The sequence below is a fragment of the Pelobates fuscus genome, chromosome 1 (genome assembly GCF_036172605.1).
Source record: "Pelobates fuscus isolate aPelFus1 chromosome 1, aPelFus1.pri, whole genome shotgun sequence".
NCBI classification, from domain to species: Eukaryota; Metazoa; Chordata; class Amphibia; order Anura; family Pelobatidae; genus Pelobates; species Pelobates fuscus.
In genome coordinates this window covers 333,318,646-333,343,538 of record NC_086317.1, presented here as the reverse complement: position 1 = coordinate 333,343,538, position 24,893 = coordinate 333,318,646, and the positions used below count along the sequence as shown (strand labels likewise).

The 24,893-nt window shown below is 42.7% G+C and overlaps 1 protein-coding gene across 1 annotated transcript in view; it reads left to right on the top strand.

The window, feature by feature from the left end:
* The first annotated feature begins 1,896 nt into the window (after positions 1 to 1,896).
* The window catches only part of POGLUT2 (protein O-glucosyltransferase 2), a 66,676-nt gene continuing 43,679 nt past the window's right edge, over positions 1,897 to 24,893 (top strand). Inside the window, exons 1-6 of the mRNA XM_063459956.1 lie at positions 1,897 to 2,462; positions 3,542 to 3,744; positions 4,853 to 5,058; positions 13,783 to 13,860; positions 17,478 to 17,647; positions 21,593 to 21,830. Coding sequence (XP_063316026.1) covers positions 2,287 to 2,462; positions 3,542 to 3,744; positions 4,853 to 5,058; positions 13,783 to 13,860; positions 17,478 to 17,647; positions 21,593 to 21,830 — 1,071 coding nt within the window. The 5' untranslated portion in view covers positions 1,897 to 2,286. The remainder of the gene's footprint in view (positions 2,463 to 3,541; positions 3,745 to 4,852; positions 5,059 to 13,782; positions 13,861 to 17,477; positions 17,648 to 21,592; positions 21,831 to 24,893) is intronic.

Sequence of the window (24,893 nt, the reverse complement as noted above, 5' to 3'; positions counted from 1 at the left end):
ACACTAACAGACACACACTAACAGACAGACTAACAGACACACACTAAGAGACAGACACACACACACACTAAGAGACACACACTAACAGACACACACACTCACTCACATTAACACTCACTTTTTTATTGTATTTATTTAACAACCCCCCCAGCCTCCTTACCTCTAGGAATGCTGGGAGGGGGGAGGAATCTCTCTCTTCCTGGGGCTGTTGGTCGGGCTGCTGGGCTGGCTGTTAGGCGCGGGCGGCACTGGCGAGGGAGCACTTTCCCCTGAGCTCTCTGCTCAGCTCCCTCGCGCGCCGCGCGCAGAGTGAGGCGGAGCCAGAATATGACGTCATATTCCGGCTCCCAGCCTCACTCTGCGGGCGGCGCGCGAGGGAGCTGAGCAGAGAGCTCAGGGGAAAGTGCTCCCTCGCCAGTGCCGCCCGCGCCTAACAGCCAGCCCATCCGGCATGTCTGTTAGCCGCAAGGCTAACAAGACATTTGCCCTGGGCGTTTGGGGGCGTCTTTTTTTGCCGCCCCCTGGAAAATGCCGCCCAAGGCAAATGCCTTGTTTGCCTCGCGGCTAATACGCCCCTGCCCCCACAGCACCCCTACCCCCCAGCACCCTTACCCCCGCCCAGCACCCCTACACCCCACACAGCACAGCACCCCTCTCACACACACACATTACCCCTCATACACACACACACACACACATACAGCACCCCCCCACACACAGCACCCCCCCCCCACACACACAGCACCCTCCACAAATACACGCAGCACCCCCCCACACACACAGAACCTCACACCTCAATGCAGTATGTGTGTGTATTCAGCAGTCTGTGTGTGTGTGAGTGTATTCAGCAGTCTGTGTGTGTATTCAGCGGACTGTGTGTGTGTATTCAGCAGACTATGTGTGTGTATTCAGCGGACTGTGTGTGTGTACTCAGCAGTCTGTGTGTGTGTACTCAGCAGCCTGTGTGTGTGTACTCAGCAGTCTGTCTGTATGTGTATTCAGCAGATTGTGTGTGTGTATTCATCAGTCTCTGGATTCAGCAGTCGTGTGTGTATGTATTCAGCAGTCTGTGTGTGTGTATGTATTGCATTTGTTGGAGATACTAATAAATATAAGCTTAATTTTATCTATTTATATCATTATTTAAAATTTGTATCATTGAACTCTCTGTGTTCTTTTAAAACAAAAGTTATTAGTTCGGACAACAGTACGAGTTGTTTTTTCTAAACTTAAACCTCAGTATTTGGGTTTAATTGCCGTGTTGGCACTTTAAGGAAAAAAAAGTTGCCATGTATTGCGGTTTGGGCACTCGGGCTCAAAAAGGTTCGCCATCACTGGTTTAATGCAATAGTGATATAAATTATTCAACATAGACTGTTATGTTCCACTATAGTTTCCCTCATATATTGCAGCTTGCGGGGATAAGGTGTAGGTATTGTGCATTCAGAGAAAGCTAAAAACTGTCCATATTTTAATGTTTCTAGATTAAATGAATTAAGATGTATTAAAACTTTGAAAATGGAATATAAAAAGTTTAAAAGTGAAATATAAATCCCTGCATTTGCTGCATTACAGTTAACCTCTGTTCAGGAATTTTAACTTTTTGGGGGAGAATTATATTTTTTATTTGTCTACACAAACTATATAATAATAGCACTGCATGCCCACATGGACTATTTTATGTTTAAAATATAAAGGCACCTCTTAGTTACACAGGACTCCAGACGAGAAAACCCTAAAAGAATACAAGTTGTATTTCAAAGCAACAGTAACAGGAGGGAGAATAACAAAAAAAGCTGTGAGTATATGACTAGGTATGGTTACATAATGGCTGTGGGATAAAGTGAGCCTGGCAGAGCCAATCAGAGGCTGCTTAACAGGAGCAATTCAGGAGGGGAGGGGCTCCCAGCTGCTGGAATTCAGGCTGAGCTGACTGCAATTTGGAACGCCTGGGGTTCTCCTCTTCATAAATAACTACTGACTCCAGAATCCCCTGTAAACTTATCGACTCTGTAATTATAAGGACAGGACATAAAGAAGGCAGAGGAATTTGTAAAGGAATGCCCAGCCTTTAAAAGAGACTCCCAGTTCTAAACCATGCCCAGCAGTATCCCATCCCTGTACCAGCCCCACCCACATCCTCTGTGGAGGGCATCTGGGGACCGGCTAGTCCTGTTTCCTCCTGTATTGGCATGAACGAGCCCAGCTCCAGCACTAGTCCAGTTGGCTCCCAGTGACGCAGTGTCTGTCCTCACGTGTTGTGCCGGTAGATAGGGAGACTTGTCAATGTTTTGGCAGTTCTTGCTTGCGATCATTGGATCACAGTTCCTGCACTACAGTGCAAGTGCGCCCCATAGTGTCAGTCCTGGGCTTAGTCAGGTATGGGGTCCTGGGCTCCGGGCACAAGTTGTCCTTCCAACCCGTTACTTCTTCATCCAAGCTGTGGACACACAGGGGAACAAGTAAGTCAAACTTTTTTTTAGTAGTGTAGTGTAGTGTAGTGTAGTGTAGTGTGTGTGTGTGTGTATATATATATATATATATTCTGCTTTATTGGTGATCATGGTAACATATCTCAATCTATCTCTCACAAAAATGTGACGTATACAGGCTTATTTACTAAAGTAAAAAACCAACGTGATTTTCAAATATAAGGCCAAAGTAGCCAATCTGAGAGCATTGCTGATTTAGAGAATTATTCCAGTCCAGCTATTTTTACCTTAAATTTGAATTCTCTCTTTAGTGAATGAATAATCCTGATAGTCTGAATATATTATTAGCATAAGCACTTTACATTAGGGTGTGCACCCTGAGAAAATTACATTGTCAATTTTATTCTGTTTAACAGAAGAGGTGCAAAAAGCACATTCCTGCTCTAGTGATAACAAGACCTGTACAGATGATTTGTTCAAAAACAAACTCCCATAAAAGTGCCCACAGAGACCTAAACAGGAGGCAGGAAGTACAGTTTGGCCTTGGCACACTTGGTACAATCCCTGCACACGCCTATGGTTATTGGGATTAATCCTTAAAGTGCAAATTGTTGGGAATTCTATTTAGGAAGAACCAAAATCCATCTGTTTCTCTTTCTATATCCTAACGACCCTCTTTTCTAGTAGTTCCATATTGTTGGTGTGTCAGAGAGTATAACACAACTTCTGCAATAAATGTGTTTAGAAATAAATCTGTGTAAATAAGATACATTGGTCTCTATCTACATTACACTTTATTTGCATAAATTATTTGTAAGTAAGTTAAAATTTCTCAAAACAGCCTGCCCATTGCCAAACTCCTAAAATGTAAGTGTCCCTATTTGTCCATATGACTTTGGGAGCTATGTAAGCTAACTTAGATTGTGTGTTGTTTTTTTTTTTTTTTTTTAACTCTATTTTGGTCTAACATTTGAAATTCAATCTGAATTCACTTTAAAGTGCCCAAATTCCTTAATAGTGTAACCTCAGCCTGGAATGTTTTTAATCAGTGTTCTGTATAATCAAGTGTCAATCCGCACATCTATTGTTTAAAATGTTTTCTGTTGTAGTTATACCAGCTCCCCGGCCAACAACCTTCAAGTTAATATTTTTGCCCCTGGAGAGCAATATACAAGAATTGGAGTTCAAGTGCTTGACAGAAAAGATGGATCCTTAATTGTGCGTTACAGATTATATGCCAGCTACAAATCCCTGCGAATAGAGGTTCTGTTAAGTGGAAAACATGTTGCAAAGTCTCCATATAATTTGGAAGGTAATTCTACATTTTTATGTGTGGACATCAGCAGATCTGCCATCAGAAATTTTGGTGCACATTACACAGGTCACAGCACCCACATAGAGTCCACCCACAAGAGAGTGTGTGTGTGTGTGTGTGTGGGACCTTCTCTGGCCGCAGGAAGGGAGGAATATACTGAAAAAACTAATAAATAAAAATTATATATGTAGCAGAGCTCCAATCCTCCAAGTGAGTATCTCTGCTGAAGTCCTCTCAGGTTGGAAGAAATGCTGCTCTAAGGATTACACACCCTGCAGCTATACTGGGCACAGGGTGACCAAAATCCCAGAACAATCTTGGGACCTTGATAAAGTGTGGGTTTTCCATCCCTAGTGATGGTGACTTCTGTCACAATATATATTTATATTGGTGTAGATTGGGTTATTTTATTTTCGGTTTATTTCCCTCCCTCCCCGACTCTTACGTGTTGCCAGAGAAGGAGGCACTAGATTCCCTGGTGGTGCTGTGGCACAGCAGCTTGCTGTCTAGTATAGTGAAGAGGGGGCACTAGATTTTTTTTCTTTTCTTTCATTAGTCTGCTTTTTGATAGGGTCTAGTCAGAGAAAGTTCCAACTTTTTTAAGTAAACCAGAGCTGGAGTAGATTATTTCCGTTGGGTCCAGTGGGGCTGCTGGGCTGGCTTCTGTGCAGGTGGGTGGGCGACAGGTTAATGGAGGAGGCCAAGGAGCTGTAATTTTCCTGCTCAGCTCCCTCATGTGCTGCTTAGCTCCCTCATGCGCTGGAGTGACGTCCTTTTCCGGTACCAGCGCTGCGTGCGCAATGTTGATTTAATCTAGGCCCGCATGCTTCAGTTAAGTTTGGATGTGAAAAACACTGATTTTAAACTAGGCATTGACATTTCTGAAGGAATGAACCGTTTCAGTCGGGATCCGGCCATTTTCAATACATTTGTCCATTTTTACAAAATCCAGCATTAACTGAGTAATCCTGTAAATGTTTTGTTTACACCAAAACTGGTCTCTGTTTTTTTTTGTTTTTTTATGGGGGGAAGGGGGGGGGGAGGGAGGGGGAGGGAGGGTTGTTGTCACTTTGGAGTATATGCTGATAATCTGTCATATTTTTAGGTCCAGTTTACAGTGAAGAGTGTTATTGTCCTCAGAAACATCCTGAAGTGTGGTTAGAGCACATGTCTTGTAAAGAGTCTATTCCACAAATTGAGCATGACCTGAAGCGTTTTTCATCTGTGGACCTCGATAAAATTGCGGTGGAAATACCTGAAAGGTTTGGTGACCGCCAGAGTTTGTGTCATTACACAATTAAGGATAATAAGGTGAAGTACATAATATCATTCTGTGTACTGTAGACAAAAATGAATAATTTAGAAAAACATAAAGGCCTGTGCGTGAAGTATAACCAGTAATAAGGCTATTGATTTTCCTTGTTTTGGTTTAGTGGTAGTACCAACTATAATTTTGATTTCACTCCACCTTACAAGACAGGCAGCTTGGTTAAAACAAATATCTTATTAACATAAGGATACTCCACTTGCTCATTTCTCTTTTGCTATAGAACACTACAAAACCCAAATATCCCCAACTTCTGTGGTAACTGGGGAATTTATTATATTGGAATGCATGCACAAGTTCAAAGGAGGTATGCAGAATGGGACAGGTAGGTGGGCCCAAGAAGGTATCTCACGATCAATGCAACTTGCATCACTGGTGTTGCCCATAAACGGGACAGGAACATCCGCTGAGGGGGCATGCTAGCCTAGCGTCAAACACCCCAGGCTGACTATCTGACTGACACCCAATATACACTGCCATGCAAAAAGTACTGCTTAAGTTTTCTCTGTACGGTCCTAGTGACTATTCATAACATCCTTGGATGCAGATCACCATGAAAGAACAGTGGGACAGGACCCCACAATCAGGACTGTTAGGAGAAATGCAAGTTGTGGCGCATTCCTCACAGATCAGACTATTTAAACACATTGCTTTTTAGTTGATCTATGCCATTACCAATTATCCTTTGCACACACAGGCATTTTGAGGTAGGGAATACATCATATACTTTAAATGCTTCTGTATGGTCTAGTTTTTCCTCTAGTTAAGTCAAATTAACTGATTTTTTTTTTTTTTAACACATATTTTTTAGATGTTTAAAGGGACACAACAGTCAATGCCCTAGTTCCACTTAGTCCTGCGATGTAAATCATTGCTGATTTTGAGAAACTGACAATCTGACAGCCACTAGAGGCACTTCCTGCTTGTTAGATGACTTTTGGTGGCTATAACTTTTGCACAATTGGCAATAAAGAGTACTCTTCTCGTTGGCGAGACTTGCTGTTGAAGGCCCTTAATTTGGATACGTCTGTCAAGCCAGATTCTCAAAGTAGTCTGGTGATTATCCAGTAAAAATTATAATATAAGTTTGGCTCTGGAGTTACTTGTATGATTTGCGTATGCTCTTGTAGGCAGAAGAGTAATCTAGTTTGATTAGGAGCATCTGAAAGATGCCATTTGAAAAGGGTAGAGTCTTATGTTTGTTTCTAGACCTTGTATAAAAACAAATGGCACATCCACAGGACAAGAAGACATCAAGCTGGAAGAATCTTACAGAAAACCAGATGAAGCCATTGCAGTGCTTCCATTCTTGCACAGGAGTGTGCAGTTTATGGGTCTTCTAAACCTATCAAGAAGGATATATTTGATTCCGAGATAGTGGAGATTCTAGTTCACGCTCTTTGCAATATTTATTTTTATTCATCTCAATCTTCTCTAAAGATTAGTATTTCAGATATGTAATCCTAAAAGAAGTAAGTGTTAGGCCAAAGGTTTCAGACCTGTGACTTAGGCGTTAGATGCCCAAGCCTCTTTTAAATTTTTACTCACTCTAAATTTCTTCTTCTTTCTTCTTTCTTTTTTTTTTCTTTTTTTTTTTCTTCATGCCTGGGCTCTGCTGAGGTCTACCTTGTAAGTCAGCAGCCCATTTCTAGTAGGTGCTTCCTCCCAACCCCCCATCCCATGTTGCTTAAGAGTTTAAAACCCCTTCAGTGACTTGCCTGAATCCAGTGCCGATGTCCCTCGGCACTGGGTCAGGCTCCTCTCTCGCCAAGGTCAGCCCGGTGGGGGAGACTTAATTTGTGTTAGACCTCCTCTTAGGAAAGCATTATTCAATGCTTTCCTATGGGGATTATGGTGACGATGCGTCATTTAAAAAAACATTTCCTAGTGTGTCTGCAAGAAACACACTATAGGACAGATGACCACGTTCACAGCTGGCTCACTGAATATCCCTCACATCACGCCACCTCACCCACAAAGTCCAAGGGAACTTCAATACTCATAAGCAAACATGTCGACTTCCCTCTACAACACAAAGAAACAGACCCTAACGGTAGATATGTGATAATTGTCAGACTACTGAACAATGTCCTATACACTATCGCGAACGTTTATGCCCCAAACACGAACCAGAAATCCTTTCTACATACTGTACTAAACAAATTGTCAGGGATTCAGCAGGGTATCACTATCATCACTGGAGACTTCAATGCAAACCTATATCCCAAATTAGATATGACATTGCCTCAACACAGAGCTAGCTATCACCCATTGCAGAGACAGTGCAGGGGCCTCCAGACACTACTCACTACACACCATTACTATGACATATGGAGGCTAGTCCACGTCAACGAACGCGCTTACACGCACTTCTCGGAAGATCACAACTCCTATTCTAGGATAGATGGGTTCCTTCTCCTGGGCCAGGCTTTGGATCAGGTGGAACGATGTGAGATAGAGCAGATCACCTGGTCTGACCATGCACCTGTTACATTAGTTCTCAAAGACCAATACGATTTTTGGCACTGGGGCCCATGGAGACTGAATTCTTCGCTGTTGACAGACACCACATTCACACACGAGTTGCGTGACGCACTGGGACAGTAATTTACAGACAATGACGGCCCAGACATAATGAGGGGGATATGGAGGGCATTGTACCTGCGCAGACAAACACAGCTCAGGCAGTGGCAACAGGAACTGTTCCACCTGAACGCCCAAAACCAACAGACACCCACACCAGCATTAAAAGATCAAATTACTCGCATCTCTAGGCTCATACATCAACAAGCCCTGGACAAGTTGGGATATGTCCTGAAGCGGTTCAAAGCAACTCATTACGCCCAGGGTAACAGGGCGGGTTACTGGCGCAGAGACTTAAAACGCAACAGGCCACATGCAGAATTGCTTACATACAATCCAAGGAGGGGGAAAATCTCAGGAACCCCATAGATATTAGCAACGCCTTTGCCCGCTACTATGCGGAACTATATAACCTGGTAAAGGACCCCAACACACACCACCCCAATAGGAAAGACCTCGACAAGTAGTTGAGCAATACCCAACTCCAAACACTTAATGTAGATCAGATACAGGCTCTGTCAGCCCCAATAACACTAGATGAAGTACTGAGAGCGATTAACATGGTGCCATCCGGCAAATCACCGGGCCTGGATGGCTTTGATAATTCCTATTGCAAAACCTTTAAACACATGTTAGCCCCACGACTGGTAGAGATGTTCACAGAAGCCATTGCCAACCAGGGTCCTCCTGAAGAAATCTTTCTCACACACGTAGTGGCCCTACCTAAGCTTGGGAATATACCAACTCTTCCACAAAACCTCAGACCCATTTCCCTCTTGAACTCCGACGTCAAGATTCTCGCTAAAGTTCTTTCCCTCAGGCTGGGAGGCATACTACCCAACATAATACACAGTGACCAGGTGAGATTTGTAGCGGGGCACCAGGGCTCCGAAAATACATGAAAAGTAATAGGTATACTCTACAGTCTACGAAAGGGCTGCGCCCAGGAAGGAGGGTTGGTCCACTGGTCTTTCCTGGAGGTGGCCATGGACAAATTTGGCTTGCCAGAAGGGTTAGTCTTCACAGTCCGAGACATGTACTGCTCCCCAGCGGCCCGGGTGCTTAACGCAGGCTTCATATCCGACCCCTTCCCTAAATTGAATGGGACATGGCAGGGGTCGGACATTGTATGTGTTGGCCCTAGAGCCGCTGGCAGCCAATATCTGACACAACACGTCCATCCACTGGGTACAAATAGGTCACTGCGAATACAAAACCTATTCGTGGATGATGTTCTCGTAACCATGACACAACCACGTATCTCCCTTCCCAACTTACTCTGGGAAATCCCCTCATATGGCCAGGTCTCCTACTATAAATTAAACATGACCAAGACCCAGGCCATGGGGCTAGATATGCCGGGTGAGACGGTTTGGTCCCTCCAGGATGCCTTTGATTTAGACTGTAGAGCCGACTACGTCACATTCCTGGGCTTGAAAATTCCAAAAAAACTAGGGGCTATGTTCAAACTGAACTATGAAAGCCTACAGAGGGAAATCACTCAGATGCTCCAGACATCGGAGGGCAAATATCTGTCCTGGGTGGGAAGACTGGCAGTGGTTAAAATGTAATTTCTCCCCAAGCTACAACACCTCTTCCGCACACTACAGATACCTGTGCCCACTCGATACCTAGACTCCCTCCAAAGAGACATAGTGCGCTTTGTTTGGGCAAGACGTAGAATCCGGGTGGCCACCAGACTGCTACACAGACCGGAGGGGTGGGACTGCCCGATCTCAAGCTTTACTACAGAGCAGCAGTGCTCTCCTCGGCAATAACGACAAACACACAACACAACCCCCCACAATGGGTTGGGATAGAGTCACACTGGTAGAGGAAAGCGGGACTGAGATACTTGCACTGGATCCCTCACACCTCCAACCTCCCCCCCCCCCCCCCCACGCCTGAGATACTGCCCACCACTGCTTTACTTTTGAAAAAGTGGGACACTGCCAGGAAGAGCCTATGCTCCACAGCACCCTGGTCACTGGCCACTCTGATCTAGAGCATTCATATGTCCAACCCCTCCTTTGACCATGGCAGCTCCAGGGCTGCACAAATTTACAACACCTTTTTTTTCTAATGGTAAAATGCTGACGTTCCCGGAACTACACGACAGGTATGATCTGCCACAAAAAGCGCCGTTCCCTTACCTACAGCTGAAGTTTCTTCTGGGGTCCTTGACCCCCTCCACACAAGGCCCACCCACCTTGACACAGGTAGAGGAGATCTGCCTGGCTACAAAACCTCCCTGCAAAACCATATATATAACCTACTAAACACAGTGACAGGAGATACAATGGACAAACACGTCTTAGCGTGGCATGCGGACCTATACAACACGGAAAACTGGCACAAAGCCTACATAGCACATAGAGGCAAAACTGCATGCATAACACACCTGGAACAAATGAGAAAGCTACAATACAGATGGCATATGGTACCAGACAGGTTGGCAAAAATCTACTCCAACTCCTCTGCTAGGTGCTTGAGGTGCAGCACAGATTGGGGGACGATGTTCCACATATGGTGGACGTGCCCACGTATCCAACCCTACTGGAAACAAGTGGAGGAGGTCATCTCAATAGCCCTAGACACACGGCTTATGCTCCTACCAGAGCTAGGTCTCCTATTCCTAACACTAGACCAATTTGATAGGAAAAGCGGGGTTCTGATCTCGGCACTGACGACAATAGCAAGGGTATGGAAGTCTACTAGGGCTCCTATCACACAAGCATTGATACGGCAGGTCACGACAAACTTCGACTATGAAGCAATGTCACATAAACAAATGACTCCCAAGAAACATGCCTTAGAGGCGGTGGGAGGCATACCTTACGACCCTTACACAAGAGTGTTAAGGCTTGGCCCCCCAACCCTGACCCACCACACCCGCATTGACATGCTATCAAGCAATCTCATCAAAACGCTAGCTTCCAACGACCCACGAACACCTAGTGGCCGCGCCACGGAGTCCATGACTCCCAAACAAATCCCAGAGTTCAACCGGTCAGAAGGCCCCTAGCAGCAGCAAACAAGAACAAAGGCCAACCCTGAAATGTTGCCTGAACCACCACCTCCTTAGCGGGTAGAGAGTGAGAGGACGGACAAGACACGCACACTACTTCCCCAAGTGGTAGCATAACCTAAACCTCAGTGAACCGAACCTTCCCCCCCCCCCACTTAGCGTAATGGACAGCACATAGACAACCCACTGCCGACCTCCACCATATCACAACGGTATGACCTCCACAGGCCAATGGGCCAAAAGGGGACTACACACCGGAGACCCTAGGACAGAACAGCCGGCCCATACAGGCTAGGCTAGGTACACCTCTTCCCAGGGGAGAGAGCGGAGGGGAGGCAGGGGAAGATAAACCTGACTGATCTTCAAATGTAGTGAATAAACTGTCCTACCACCGCATTTGTCAATGCACAATTGTTTTTTCCCCACCCTATTTCTTTTCTGTACCCCGTTCAAACCTTAACGCGACACCCCCCTAACAGGGGCGAACCACAAAAATCTATAAAAATTGTGAAATTGAAAAAAAACTTTTCCTGTTCTAAGAACATGGAAGTCCCTCTAGTGGCTGTCTGATAGAAAACTGCAATAATTACACTTGCAGGGTTAAGGGGGGTGGGAGTTGGCATCCAGACCACTCCAATGGGCAGAAGTGGTCTGGGTGCCTGGAGTGTCCCTTTAACCCTTTCAGTGTTTAAATGATATGAATTAATATATGTGGTATTAAAAGCACATTAACAGGCATGTCATAAATTGGTGGTGAAATCGTTGTACATAGGTCCACAACAAATGTATCATCCATGAATGACATCACTGGGTTACCTCATCCTCATTTCTCCATCCCAATTTCTTACTTCCCAATGTTACAATACATGATTAATGATTGTAAATGTGCCCAGAACCTTTTAACATTAAGATGACCCTGACCTCTATACATAAAGAATTGAAAAGCAAATCAAAAACATTTTACTCTATACATTTGTAAAGTCCATCTTCTATTTAGACCAGGACTAAATACTTTCTCAGCCAGTCCTAGTCCTGCAATTATTTCAAACGATTGTTGTACAAGTCAATAAACCTCTACAAAGCAAATTGTGTGCCTGGGTCAGAAGAAATCGCCCAGGTTCCCCGTTGTATAACAAAATAAGGGGTATAGCTATGGTTCAAGTGAATTTATCAAGTTGTACACATAGGCGTGCGCACGGGGTGTGCCTGGGCACACCCTAATCCCCGCGGCACGCGCTATGTATTGAGACCGGCAGGGGAGATCTCAGGATCTCCCCTGCCGGCTCATGCAGAGCCGGCGCTATCCGAGCGCCGGCTCTGCTCTCAGCCTCCCCTCACCGGCCCACAGGCATGGAGGGAGGCAGGAGAGGACCCGGGGAGCTATTGCCAGCAGCTCCGCCGGGTTCCTCTCGCGAGATCTGAGCGTTGCCGCGGCAACGCTCAGATCTCGCGTGAGTGAACTCTAGCCCTGCGGGGCTAGAGTTCACTCTCCACTGGACCACCAGGGATGGATGGCGGCAGCAGCAGCAGGATCCCCCCTCCCAGGCATAAGGTAAGAAGGGAGGGGGGATAACTGATCTGCCCCCACCTCCACTGGACCACCAGGGAAAGCAGCAAGGAAAGATCCCCCCTCCTTACATAAAGTAAGAAGGGAGGGGGGATATTAAGTAATGTACCCCCACCCCCCACAATCACCCATACACACATATACACAGCACCAACACACATACAGCACCCACAGACATGCACAGCACCCACAGACATGCACAGCACCCACAGACATGCACAGCACCCACAGACATGCACAGCACCCACACACATGCACAGCACCCACACACATGCACAGCACCCACAGACATGCACAGCACCCACACACATGCACAGCACCCACACACATGCACAGCACCCACACACATGCACAGCACCCACACACATGCACAGCACCCACACACACGCAGCACCCACACACACGCAGCACCCACACACACACGCAGCACCCACACACACACACAGCACCCACACACACACACAGCACCCACACACACACACAGCACCCACACACATACACAGCACCCACACACATACACAGCGCACCCACACACATACACAGCGCACCCACACACATACACAGCGCACACACACACATACACAGCGCACACACACACACACACATACACAGCACACACACACACATACACAGCACACACACACACATACACAGCACACACACACACATACACAGCACACACACACACATACACAGCACCCACACATACACAGCACATACACACATACAGCACCCACAGACATACACAGCACCCACACACATACACAGCACCCACACACATACACAGCACCCACACACATACACAGCACCCACACACATACACAGCACCCACACACACATACAGCACCCACACACACAGCACCCTCACAAACACACAGCACTCTCACACAGCACACTAACAGTACCCTCACAAACACAAACAGGACCCTAACAAACACACACAGCACACTACCAGTACCCTCACACACAAACATCACCCTCACACACAGTACATTTACAGCACCCTCACAAGTGCACACACACACACACAAACAGCACCCTGACACACAGTACATTCACAGCACCCTCACAAGCACGCACACACAAACACCCACATAGTACACTACCAGCACCCTCACACACACATCACACTAACAGCACCCTCACACAGCACACACACACAGCTTTGTGTCTGTGTGTGTATATATGTGTGTATGTATATATATATATATATATATATATATATATATATATATATATATATATATATATATATATACACACACGCCGCGTGTGCTTGTGCTTTAGGGTGCACACCCTAATGCAATAGGCAGCGCACGCCTATGGTTGTACATGGTTTACAGAATAACAAATGGAGGCCGAAACAGAGAGCTCTTTGTAACATAATATATGCAAAGAGATTAAGTAGTGATGGCACTTAGAGGGTCACTAAAATACATACACACTAACATGAAAATAATTGACCTGTATTTAATCTGTGCCCTCATTTGAACTGTATATAATATATATGTATTATTTTTTTTTAACTAGATTTATATTAAAACATATGGCGAGCATGTTGGATTCAGAATCTTCATGGACTCTCTCCTTCTATCTTTAACAAGTAAAGTAAGTGCTCATTGTGTATTCATGTAATCTATAGATCTGATACAAGATCCAGCGCATTCACTCAGTCACTAAACCGCAATTTCACTAAAAGCCTAACCTAGGTAAAAATAAGGTACCCCATGGGTACCTGGGTGCTTGTCAGTGACCCCCACTCTCACCATGGGGTGGCCAGCAAAGGGAGACTAGGGGTCACAGCAAGCAATGCAGGCATGTAGCGAGAGAGGTGAAATCTTCTGGCACTTTTTGCTCTCTTCCCTATTGTGATGCCTGGAGTTCGAATATGACGTCACTCTGGTCCAGCTTTGCTAACCGCGAGAGAGGAGCCAAGCAAGAAGGAAGAATTTACAGTTTTCAACTTGCATTAAGCAGTAGTGTTTTTTGTGACTATCAAGTCCTTTTTTAAGATACAAGAAAAACAAATGTGTGAATTACAGGCGCTTATTTGTTTAGTGATTTTTCAAAAGTAGCAGCTTGAACACTTTGTGGATGCTCCAAAAATCACCCACCAATTTAGAAAACAAAACAGAACACACAGAGAGGATAGAGAATGAGAAAATCGTCTCCACTCCGTGAGATAGCAGTGCAGCGCTAATTAAGGATAAAATAGACTCCCCCTATTGGTATTGATTGGGTGGTTCAGCTAAGTTGGACATGTATGGAAAAAACAAAATAGAGACTATATAGTGCAGAGTACTTTTCAGCTGGTATGTTTTAGGGTAACATACACCCCTCTTTTGGATCTCCTCAAAGGTCGTGCTTCCAATATATATTGTAGAAAAGGGAAACATAAAGGGGTACACACTCTAAGTGAGATCTGTAGATGTAAGACACAATATTGTAAAATACAGAATTTGCTCACCTGGCTCAGAGCCTTCCAAACTGGCTCTGAGTATGATAGTTTGCGTCAAATATAGGGTGACAGCTCCCTTTGGAACCTGGGCAACACTGAAGACTGGATCCACTTTTGGTAAAAATGCACAAAAAAGTGCGTTTTAATGAAAGTAAAAATAAATACAAATAAAATATAAGTAAAATACAAATAAAAGATATGTGTAGATCCTCCGAAACGCGTTTCACCTATCCTGTAGGCTTTTTCAATTGGCATGGTGTTGCTTCCTGGTTCCGGTATTTACGTCATCATTCTTGTACATCCCCTTCAATTCCGGTCCTATCAGAATGCATCCTTACGTCTAGCTACTCCCCTTCACAGCTATTTCGCCTTAACTTAATATTATGGCTTCATTTAATCGTTGGTGTGTGTTCAATGGGTAGGCGGGACTACATTATCCGGAATGCATTGCGGCCATAGAGCTCTGTCGTTTCCGGTACGGCAGCAGCATCACTCCCATCATGCTTAGCAATGCAGTGTCCCAAATTATGGCAAATTTCGCTCAAATTCATTTGATGACCCAAAGAAACAGGGAAAAAAGTTTATACAAATATCAAAACATAGAGGGCAGAATCAGATCTATCGCAAAATCAGTGTTTTCCTGGCACTATAGTGGTCCTTTAAGTATGAACTCTTCTTTACAAAAACAGGCCATATTTGTGTGTGACTGCGTGGGAGGGGTATCTTTGTTGCCAGTTCACCACATCTCACTGCTTGGTGTACAACCCCCTACAACTTAGTTTAGACATCTAGATGGTTTTCATTTCTGATTGTTACATTCTAGACTCTAAGGCTAGTTCTCTTCCAGCTGATATTTATCTCTTACAAGTATCTTCTTAGATCTATGCATAGTGAGTTAACTGCCTTTTTATCTAATCTCAATCCACGGCCATATTGAAGTTATAGCTAATAACTATAGCAAACTATAATTCGAAGCATTAAACAGAGTGACACTCTTGGAAAGCTACTGTCTTTTAAAAAGATTTGTGTGACTTACTGTTTAAAATGTTAACTAATGCCTGTAGAAATTATTGAGCGTTCGTATGAATAAACACATACTTGTTTGCAGTCTAGATGCTTAACCTTGACTTTATTTTGTTTTTCACATGACTTTTTTTTTTTCTCAAATATCTTGCAAGATACATTTTGGTTCTGTGACCCTGGAAACCTCATATAATCCAAAATCAATTTTTGAATAAACGTTATAATGCTAAAGGGACACTCTAGTCCAATTAAAACTTTACAAACTTAACCTTTTTTTTTTCAAGCCCAGATATTATGTGGCTGTCCTATCAGACTTACCAATGCAGTTAGGTGAGAAGTCTTTACAAGGCTGGCTCTTGAGTTTAGCTCCACTAAACCTAACAACCAGGAGGTAACAGGACCTGTAGTTTGAATGACCGCACTGTAACAAAGGTAGTTTGTCAAGGTGCCAAATTCTGTTGAATTCTGCACTTTTTGCAAAATGAATATAGAGTACTAACTCGTTTCAAGCTAAAGTGATTTGGTTGTCTTTGGGCATTTGGCATTTGAGAACTCTTGTCTGAAAGACCAGCATAGAGTAAGTAAATGATGATTTCCCATGCCCTCTACTGTACATGCTTTAAAGGGTCACTATAAGCACCATAACTCCTAGAGGCAATTGTAATAGATGTGGTACTAGGAGGCTGCAGTTCTACGTCAAACATAGAGTGGTTTGGCAGAAACCTATGTTCTCGCAGGTTTCTGTGCCTGACCCCTTATATCCAGAATTTGTTTATATTTAGATGGCATTGATTATTTGAGAATGCCAACTGACATGCTCAGCCAATCCGTGCTTGCTTTCTATTTTTAACATCGCTACCGCGGAAGTAGAACTTCCTCATCAGTAATCCAGAAAGTGCGAGTCCTGGCTGTCTGCACAAGTGTGCAAGAGAACCAAGAAATGGTGGCTCTAGCCTTTTAGCGCTACAATCACTACAACAGGATGTAGAGTTTGTTGTTTAAAGTGCCTTAAATTTCTGCTTTTTTTTTAACCCCTTAAGGACACATGACGTGTGACATGTCATGATTCCTTTTTATTCCAGAAGTTTGGTCCTTAAAGGGTTAAAGGAGGATTGGGTCCTAGATATGGAGTTATTCCTTATTCACAATATTAAAATGATTTAGGATCTACTGTGCTGATGCCAGGTGATTAATTATGGTTTTATTTTCATTTTCTAACTTGTGTTGGATTATTTTTAAATCCTGGTTCATGGTCTGATCAGTACTTCTAGAGGCATGCAATCTGTGAATTAATTAGCTGATAATCCATTTCGAGAAGCAGTCCGTTATCAAATACCTTTTTATTTAAAATTCTACTCTTTGGAAATAATATATTGCTGCTTTAATTAGAGCATGAAAATCTTAATCTGTAAAATGCTATGAATTTCCTTCTACCTATTTCAATGTCACAAGGTGGCAGTGTAGCATGCTTCAAACAAAACCAAGCACTAAATGGGAACATTGCTTTGTCTGGAGATAAGATTATCGATAAGATATTTTGGTAATTATGAGAAGTATGTAGCTGGTAAACTACTCACCCATTTATATACTGTCTGTTAAATAGCAAAGTCACCGTAAAATATATTTTTATAGTGTGCTACTGAAATGTTCACATGACTGCCTTATGTTAACTTTTAATATGCCGCAGATACGATTGAAAACTTAATTTCCTGTTGAAATATAATTTCCATATTTTCTTGATCAGGTGAAAATTCCTGATGTTGAGTTTTTTGTTAATCTGGGGGATTGGCCTTTAGAGAAAAGGAAAACATCAGAGATTCATCCCATCTTCTCCTGGTGTGGATCAACGGACTCTAAGGACATTGTAATGCCAACATATGATCTGACCGATTCTGTTTTGGAAACCATGGGACGGTAATGGATTTTTTGTACTCGAATTCTGTAATGGTAAAAAGCTTTTTCAGGAACCATAAAGTTGCCAAAGATGCCATGCCGGCAAAAAAGTGAAGATAAAAAGTACAAGCAGGGCATCAGTCGCTTCCAATGCCTGTTGTTGTAAATTTACATATAATGCTGGAGTGTTGTACTGCCATTTTAGTTTACTAGGTCACCTAATTCCTCCTGAAATAACTTGCCTGTAATTCAGCATTGAGTGAGTATCTTCACCATACCTCCGCTCTACTACCCACCGAGAGGTAATCTGTACTGATGATGTCCTCATGCGTTAATTAAGTGGTATATAAATAAAAGCCAAGTGGGAAAATGTAAATTTGGCCCAACAGATGGGGGCATAACGTTATATCCTATATTTTTTTTTTTTATTTAAATATTAATATATAAACTACAATGCTCAAAAAAATAAAGGGAACACAAAAATAACACATCCTAGATCTGAATGAATTAAATATTCTTCTGAAATACTTTGTTCTTTATATAGTTGAATGTGCTGACAACAAAATCACACAAAAATAAAAAAAATGGAAATTTAATTTTTTAACCCATGGACGTCTGGATTTGAAGTTACACTCAAAATTAAAGTAGAAAAACACACTACAGGCTGATCCAACTTTGATGTAATGTCCTTAAAACAAGTCAAAATGAGGATCAGTAGTGTGTGTGGCCTCCACGTGCCTGTATCACCTCCCTACAATGCCTGTGCATGCTCCTGATGAGGTGGCGAAATGTCTCCTGAGGGATCTCCTCCCAGACCTGGACTAAAGCATCTGCCAACTCCTGGACAGTCTGTGGTGCAACGTGACGTTGGTGGATGGAGCGAGACATGATGTCCCAGATGTGCTCAATTGGATTGAGGTCTGGGGAACGGGCGGGCCAGTCCATAGCATCAATGCCTTCGTCTTGCAGGAACTGCTGACACACTACAGCCAAATGAGGTCTAGCATTGTCTTGCATTAGGAGGAACCTAGGGCCAACCGCACCAGCATATGGTCTCACAAGGGGTCTTAGGATCTCATCTCGGTACCTAATGGCAGTCAGGCTACCTCTGGTGAGCACATGGTGGGCTGTGCAGCCCCCCAAAGAAATGCCACCCCACACCATTACTGACCCATTGCCAAACCGGTCATGCTGGAGGATGTTGCAGGCAGCAGAACGTTCTCCACGGCGTCTACAGACTCTGTCACATCTGTCACATGTGCTCTGTGTGAACCTGCTTTCATCTGTGAAGAGCACAGGGCGCCAGTGGCGAATTTGCCAATCTTGGTGTTCTCTGGCAAATGCCAAACCTCCTGCATGGTGTTGGGCGGTAAGCACAACCCCCACCTGTGGATGTCGGGCCCTCATACCACCCTCATGGAGTCTGTTTATGACCGTTTGAGCAGACACATGCACATTTGTGGCCTGCTGGGGGTCATTTTGCAGGGTTCTGGCAGTGCTCCTCCTGTTCCTCCTTGCACAAAGGTGGAGGTAGCGGTCCTGCTGCTGGGTTGTGGCCCTCCTATGGCCTCCTCCACATTTCCTGATGTACTGGCCTGTCTCTTGGTAGCGCCTCCATGCTCTGGACACTACGCTGACAGACACAGCAAGCCTTCTTGATGTGCCATCCTGGATGAGCTGCACTACCTGAGCCACTTGTGTGGGTTGTAGACTCCGTCTCATGCTACCACTAGAGTGAAGGCACCGCCAGCATTCAAAAGTGAACAAAACATCAGCCAGGAAGCATAGCAACTGAGAATTGGTCTGTGGTCACCACCTGGAGAACCACTCCATTATTGGGGGTGTCTTGCTAATTGCCTATAATTTCCACCTGTTGTCTATCCCATTTGCACAACAGCATGTGAAATTGATTGTCACTCAGTGTTGCTTCCTACGTGGACAGTTTGATTTCACAGAAGTGTGATTGACTTGGTGTTACATTGTGTGAAGTGTTCCCTTTATTTTTTTGAGCAGTGCATTCATTTTATATGCCACCTCATTTCGGTAAATATATAAAAAAAAAACACAAGGTATTAAGGGACATATTGCATTTATCAGCATATCCTAATGCTTGGAATGGGTGGCGTCTGGGTTGCTTTTCAAATTAGGCGTTCCCTGGCTCTATGGATGTCTTGGAGGGATGGGCACCTAGAGCTAAAGGACTTGGCAAATCTCTATCTAAATAGCTAGGCAAAGACTTAGTATGCAGACCTTGGCGAGTATATTGAGGGGGAAAGTGTAAGTGATACTTAGATCTAGTGGTCTGGCTTTTGCACTACATGATTGAGGGTGGGGTTTGAACTTGCTTGAGGGCACCTGGCACATATGTCATGGTTTGGAGCATCTTATCTAGATTTAAAGCAATTTAATCTCTGCTTCCATTTAAAAGGGGGGCACTTTACGCAGGAGACTCAACTTTCTGCAGTCAATGAGTCTTTAGATAGTTTGGTCCGGCAACAGAGACATTCTTCTGCTTTTTCATAGCTGTACATTTTTAAAAAAATATTAAAGTGAAATAACCCATACCGAACAACTCTAAGCAACACATTATGTTCCTTCATTTGCTCAATTATGGGTTAAATTTTTAAGATTAAAAAGTTAGGAGACCATTGTTACTATTTTTTTTTTTCCAGATTTTATTTATTTCTATTAAAGGGACACTATAGTCACCAGTACCACTACATCTTAATGCAGTTGCTCTGGTGAGTATAATATGTCCCTGCATGCTTTTTAATGCAAGCACAGCCTTTACAGAGATTAACCCTTATTAATTCTTAATAGGGAACATGTGGGATGGTCGTTGCTGCTGCCCCGGAGTGATGGGAGTTTGAGCACAGGACTTGTTTTTTCGTATTTGTATTCCCTTTTGTATCTCACAGCTATGTTACATTGCTGCTGCCCATCCCATGTGTTCCTTATTAAGGGTTAATAAGCATGTAGGGATGTATATAAAAAATACCTCTTTCTGTCTCATTAGAGCTATTTTTGCCAGAACCTCAAGGAAGCAAGGTGAATGGTTAGAGTTAGGACCCACCAAAGAGGTCTGCCTTGATGTGGCAGGTGGGCATACCCTCTCATGGCCATTGGAGGTAACTAAAAACCTCCATTTGTTTAAATATACATAGAGCGCAGGTAACCTTTTTTTCTTAAAGGAACACTATAGTCACCTAAATTACTTTAGCTAAATAAAGCAGTTTTAGTGTATAGATCATTCCCCTGCAATTTCACTGCTCAATTCACTGTCATTTAGGAGTTAAATCACTTTGTTTCTGTTTATGCAGCCCTAGCCACACCTCCCCTGGCTATGATTGACAGAGCCTGCATGAAAAAAATAACTGGTTTCACTTTCAAACAGATGCAATTTACCTTAAATAATTGTATCTCAATCTCTAAATTGAACGTTAATCACATACAGGGTCTAGCAAGCTATTAACATAGCAGGGGATAAGAAAATCTTAATTAAACAGAACTTGCAATAAAGAGAGCCTAAATAGGGCTCTCTTTACAGGAAGTGTTTATGGAAGGTTGTGCAAGTCACATGCAGGGAGGTGTGACTAGGGATCATAAACAAAGGGATTTAACTCCTAAATGGCAGAGGATTGAGCAGTGAGGCTGCAGGGGCATGTTATATACACCAAAACTGCTTCATTAAGCTAAAGTTGTTCAGGTGACTATAGTGTCCCTTTAAGTAATATGTTAGTTGAAGACATGAACTATACTAAAAAATGTGTAATTTCATGGTTCAAAATAAAAATGTAACAATGATTTATTATTCCCCCCACCCATCCCCTTAGTATAACTATGATATAGGGAAATTGCCCAGCCCAAACATGCATTACTGCTTCTAATATATCGAACTGCTAAGTCAGAAAGAACTTGCAAAGATCTACAGTTCTAAACTATGCTTTGGCTTTTTTTTCTCCATAGAGTCAGTCTGGATATGTTGTCCGTTCAGGCAAACAGTGGGCCAGAGTGGGGAAAAAAGAACAACACTGCATTCTGGAGAGGACGTGATAGCTGCAAAGAGAGGCTTGAGCTGGTTATATTGGGCAGGAAACATCCAGACATGATAGATGCTGCGTTCACCCACTTCTTCTTTTTCAAACACAATGAAAGTCTTTATGGTCCCATTAGACAGCCCATAGCATTTTTTGACTTCTTCAAGGTATGTAGTAATACTATTGTCTTATCTTCACTGTGCAACTTAATAAAAAAAGTATATTTTTATTTTTGTAATTTTTTTTTTATTTTTTGTAATTTTTTTTTTACATTGCATGTGAAGGACAGTACTGTTGGGTATGCTAGATATGATGTTTAGCAGTTTTAAAGTCTTGTATATACTTTTTGAAGTAAATATTATGATGACTTATAGGCCATTGTGGGTACAGTTGGTGGTAATAACGTATGACTTACTTCTGTATTAAATACATACAAAACTTAGCAGGTAAAAAACAAAAACAAAAACACTATATAAAGTTAATATTTTGGATATTTTTTTTCTCAACTTTTTATTTGGTTATTCACTAAAGTGTGAATTTTTGACAATTTGAAGTTTCATATTTCTGATTTGGACCAAAATAGCCAAAGTGAAAACAAAGATTACTTAGAAAAATTGCCTAATTTGGCTTCCAATTAGAACTTCTCTTTAAATTTCTGGTAAGTCTCACTTTAGATTTGCACTTTTTAGTTTTTATTTTTTCATGTTTTTTGTTTTATTAGTGTACCTTTTTATAACTATACCAGTAAATGTTGTTTGCAAGAAGCATTTTCCTTCTCCCCACAGTTCCTCATGAGCTGTGGAATGTACACAATTTGTACAGTCTTGATATGTATTCTAGTAATGAATAACATTTGAACTGTAAAAAAATCTAGATATATGATCTTATCTTAATAGAGATGCAATATAACTATTAAGATTTACAGATGAGCTATCAGAGGAACAAAGCCCAGTCTTTTGAGCAAAGCAGTACATTGTAAATGCAGACCAAAGTCTCCGTTCACGTGTTTTTAGAAAGTAAAATGTGATCTGGTGTGTTTAGTGAACAACAAATGAAAAACTGTGCCGCTATACTGTAAAACCTTATAAATCAATGTAATATTTCCAGCACACCTTCTTAAAAGTACACAGTTCTTTGAATGTGTATAATAAAAGCATATTCTGCAACAATAATTTTATAAGCAGTAAGGCTCATTTTAATCTTTATTGTACGTGATATGATCACGTGGAATTCTGTTCTACTCTAATTACTGTGTCCTTATTTAATTTTAAATCTGGTGTGTGTGTGTGTGTATATATATGAGATGAAATAAAAGAAAATTTTTATGAAGAAAAGACCGGGAGTGCAAGCCTTCATTAACTGTATGTGTATATATATATATATATATATATGTGTGTGTGTGTGTGTGTGTGTGTGTGTGTATGTTTATATATATATATATTTGCAAGAAAAAGTATGTGAACCCTTTGGAATGATATGGATTTGGTTACAGCTGCCCTGCCCTATAAAATACACACACCAGTTCTGGGTTTGCTTTTCACAAGAAGCATTGCCTGATGTGAATGATGCCTCGCACAAAAGAGCTCTCAGAAGACCTACGATTAAGAATTGTTGACTTGCATAAAGCTGGAAAGGGTTATAAAAGTATCTCCAAAAGCCTTGCTCTTCATCTGTCCACGGTAAGACAAATTGTCTATAAATGGAGAAAGTTCAGCACTGCTGCTACTCTCCCTAGGAGTGGCCGTCCTGTAAAGATGACTGCAAGAGCACAGAGCAGACTGCTCAATGAGGTGAAGAAGAATCCTAGAGTGTCAGCTAAAGACTTACAAAAGTCACTGACAAATGCTAACATCCCTGTTAGCGAATCTACAATACGTAAAACACTAAACAAGAATGGATTTCATGGGAGGATACCACAGAGGAAGCCACTGCTGTCCAAACAAAACATTGCTGCACGTTTACAGTTTGCACAAGAGCACCTGGATGTTCCACAGCAGTACTGGCAAAATATTCTGTGGACAGATGAAACCAAAGTTGAGTTGTTTGGAAGAAACACACAACACTATGTGTGGCGAAAAAGAGGCACAGCACACCAACATCAAAACCTCATCCCAACTGTGAAGTATGGTGGTGGGGGCATCATGGTTTGGGGCTGCTTTGCTGCGTCAGGGCCTGGACGGATTGCTATCATTGAAGGAAAAATAAATTCTCAAGTTTATCAAGACATTTTGCAGGAGAACTTAAGGCCATCTGTCTACCAGCTGAAGCTCAACAGAAGATGGGTGTTGCAACAGGACAATGATCCAAAGCATAGAAGTAAATCAGCAACAGAATGGCTTAAACAGAAGAAAATACGCCTTCTAAAATCCTGACCTCAACCCGATTGAGATGCTGTGGCATGACCTCAAGAAAGCGATTCACACCAGACATCCCAAGAATGTTGCTGAACTGAAACAGTTCTGTAAAGAGGAATGGTCAAGAATTACTCCTGACCGTTGTGCACGTCTGATCTGCAAATACAGGAAACGCTTGGTTGAAGGTATTGCTGCCAAAGGAGGTTCGACCAGTTATTAAATCCAAGGGTTCACATACTTTTTCCACCTGCACTGTGAATGTTTACATGGTGTGTTCAATAAAAACATGGCAACATTTCATTCTTTGTGTGTTATTAGTTTAAGCAGACTGTGATTGTCTATTGTTGTGACTTAGATGATGATCAGATCACAATTTGTGCAGAAATCCATATAATTTCAAAGGGTTCACATACTTTTTCTTGCAACTGTATATAGTAAAATCTTACATGTATTCAAGTCTGCAGCTGCTGCCTCTGCCCCTGATGTTCCTGCTTGGCTGACCTCATCAGAAGTGATTTTCTGAGTCAATCCCAATGCTTTTTCATAGGATTGGCTGAGAATATCAAAGAGGCAGATCAGGGGCAGAGCCAGCACAAGCCAAACACAGTCCTTGCCAATCAGCATCTCCTCATAGAGCTGCAGTATCATTGTATATCAATTAGGACAGTTCGGTGTCTTAATGCAGAGGGTGGAGACACTGAATGCCCCAGGAAGCACCTCCTGTACTTATCTCAGGAGTGGCCAGTGGAGTTATCCCTAGGCTGTAATGTAAACAGTGTATTTTCTCTGAAAAGACATGAAGGGAGTTATTATACTTACCAAAACAAATACAATAAGCTGAAGTTGTTCTGGTGACTATAGTCCCTTTAGAGGTTA